Source organism: Poecilia reticulata, linkage group LG12, assembly GCF_000633615.1.
Source record: "Poecilia reticulata strain Guanapo linkage group LG12, Guppy_female_1.0+MT, whole genome shotgun sequence".
NCBI classification, from domain to species: Eukaryota; Metazoa; Chordata; class Actinopteri; order Cyprinodontiformes; family Poeciliidae; genus Poecilia; species Poecilia reticulata.
In genome coordinates, this window is record NC_024342.1 from 22,935,432 (window position 1) to 22,937,556 (window position 2,125).

At 38.5% G+C, this 2,125-nt stretch overlaps 1 protein-coding gene across 1 annotated transcript in view; it reads left to right on the plus strand.

Moving 5' to 3' along the window:
- The first annotated feature begins 1,299 nt into the window (after nucleotides 1-1,299).
- Nucleotides 1,300-2,125, plus strand: part of LOC103473974 (E3 ubiquitin/ISG15 ligase TRIM25-like) — a 5,239-nt gene continuing 4,413 nt past the window's right edge. The window contains exon 1 of the mRNA XM_017307736.1: nucleotides 1,300-2,117. Within this exon, the coding sequence (XP_017163225.1) occupies nucleotides 1,548-2,117 (570 nt within the window). The 5' untranslated portion in view covers nucleotides 1,300-1,547. The remainder of the gene's footprint in view (nucleotides 2,118-2,125) is intronic.

The window sequence follows — 2,125 nt, forward strand, 5'->3', positions numbered from 1 at the left end:
AAAACCTCAGTTTCAAGAAGTGTAAAGTTGGTACAGACACACCCCAGGGTCTTGGAACTGTAATTACATCAAATCTTATTCAGATTTTTATTTGTAAAACTAAAATAACAATAAATTAATTTCCCAAATAGCTTAATTCAAACTTGAATTAAATATAAGCAAGTAACTCTAATCGTGTGGCATCTCAACGTGTTTAGAGGAATCCAGAGATATTACAGGTTTCCACTAGGGGGCGGTGCTGTCCTGTTTACAGATCCAGCTTGTCGTAAATCCTTCATCATTCAACAGCAGCTGCTGAATAAAATACATCAGTGACGAATTGGAATCAACTACAACATATTTTTCTGAAGTCTGAATTAACTTGATACTTTTAATGTTTAAATTAACTTTTTGTTATTTTATAAATGCCAAACTAATGAATTTTCTTTCGAAGAAGTTATGTACAAGGTTTATGATAGTATTGTGACCCCTAGTGGTCAGTTTGTGTAAATATTTCCAACCATCAAGAGTTACATTTCCATGTGTTTATTTTATTTCGAAGAAGGAAAATTCTTAGAATATTTAGCTTGGAAAAGGACAGAAAAATTGTTTGGATTCTTTAAAATCTGGTGAAAAGTATGGAAGAGGATTAGGGCTGAAAGAAAAGGAATAATCTGATATTTATATTCCAGATTAAAAGCAGGATTATGAGGGGGAGAAGTCTAAACTTCTTTATTCAGTATTCAAAATATTGACTCTTTTAAAAAAAAATAATAATTTCAAATTCTTGAAGAAAAAAGTTATAATTCAAATAATTTTTTTTCCCCAAACTAAATCTCACATTCTGGAAAGAAAAAGACAAAATTGTGACTTTCTTTAGATTAAATTTGAAATTCCCCAAAAAAAGTCAGGAATCTTTTGATTTTTTTTCTACAGGAGGCGCCTGCAAAATTGTCAACAATTTGACAATTGAGCTTTAAACCTGTGAGAAAAGTTGGAGACGTGTCATAAAACCCAGAAGAACTGGTCAGATGTTGGACCTTGAATTAAATGATTCTCTGAAAACTAAACGCAGAAATAGAGCTGGCAGTAGAACTTCTAAATACTGTTTGGTTAAAGTTTTACAGCTTTATAAAAAGACGGATTACAAACTGATATGAACACGATGCAAACATTGGACTCTGTTGTCATTATAGAGCAGTTAGGAAACAGGAGGCATTTTTTCCCTGAACCACCAAACACGTCTAGTTTCTTCAGCAGGAACGATTCTTTCATTTTATTTCCTGAAGCTGTGGAGAGCTAACATGTTAGCAACCTGAGTTTAGAGTCTCAGTCGGTTATTTTGAGCAGAAAACTGCTGTGAAGATGATTCAGGTTAAACTATTACAGCTCTCAGAGCGCTCCTCTTCCTGGTCTCAAACACACACTGAGTGTGGGTGGAACCTGCTGAAGCTGGAAGCTGATTGGCTGCAGCCTCTTTGCCCTGACATGTGATTGGTGGATCACAGCTCCAGCTTGTTTCTGTTCTCAGGAAATGAAACTAACAGTCAGTGCTACTGAGAGCAGAAATGGAGCAGCAGGCAGTTCAGCTGGATCGAGAGACTTTCTCCTGTTCCATCTGTGTGGATCTACTGAAGGATCCGGTGACGACTCCTTGTGGACACAGCTACTGTATGAACTGCATTAAAAACTTCTGGGAAGATGGTGAGAAAAAGGAAAACTACCACTGTCCTCAGTGCAGGAAAACCTTCACACAGAGGCCTGACCTGCAGAAAAACACCATGCTAGCAGCTTTAGTGGAGCAGCTGAAGAAGACTGGACTCCAAGCTGCTCCTGCTGACCACTGTAATGCTGGACCTGAAGATGTGGCCTGTGATTCCTGCACWGGAAGAAAACTGAAAGCCATCAAGTCCTGTTTAGTCTGTCTGGCCTCTTTCTGTGAGAAACACCTTCAGCCTCATTATGATGTGGCTCCATTAAAGAAACACAAGCTGGTGGAGCCGTCYAAGAACCTCCAGGAGAACATCTGCTCTAAGCATGATGAGGTGATGAAGATGTTCTGCCGCACTGATCAGAGGCGTATCTGTTATCTCTGCTGCGTGGATGAACATAAAGGCCATGAAACAGTGTCAGCTGCAGCAGAAAG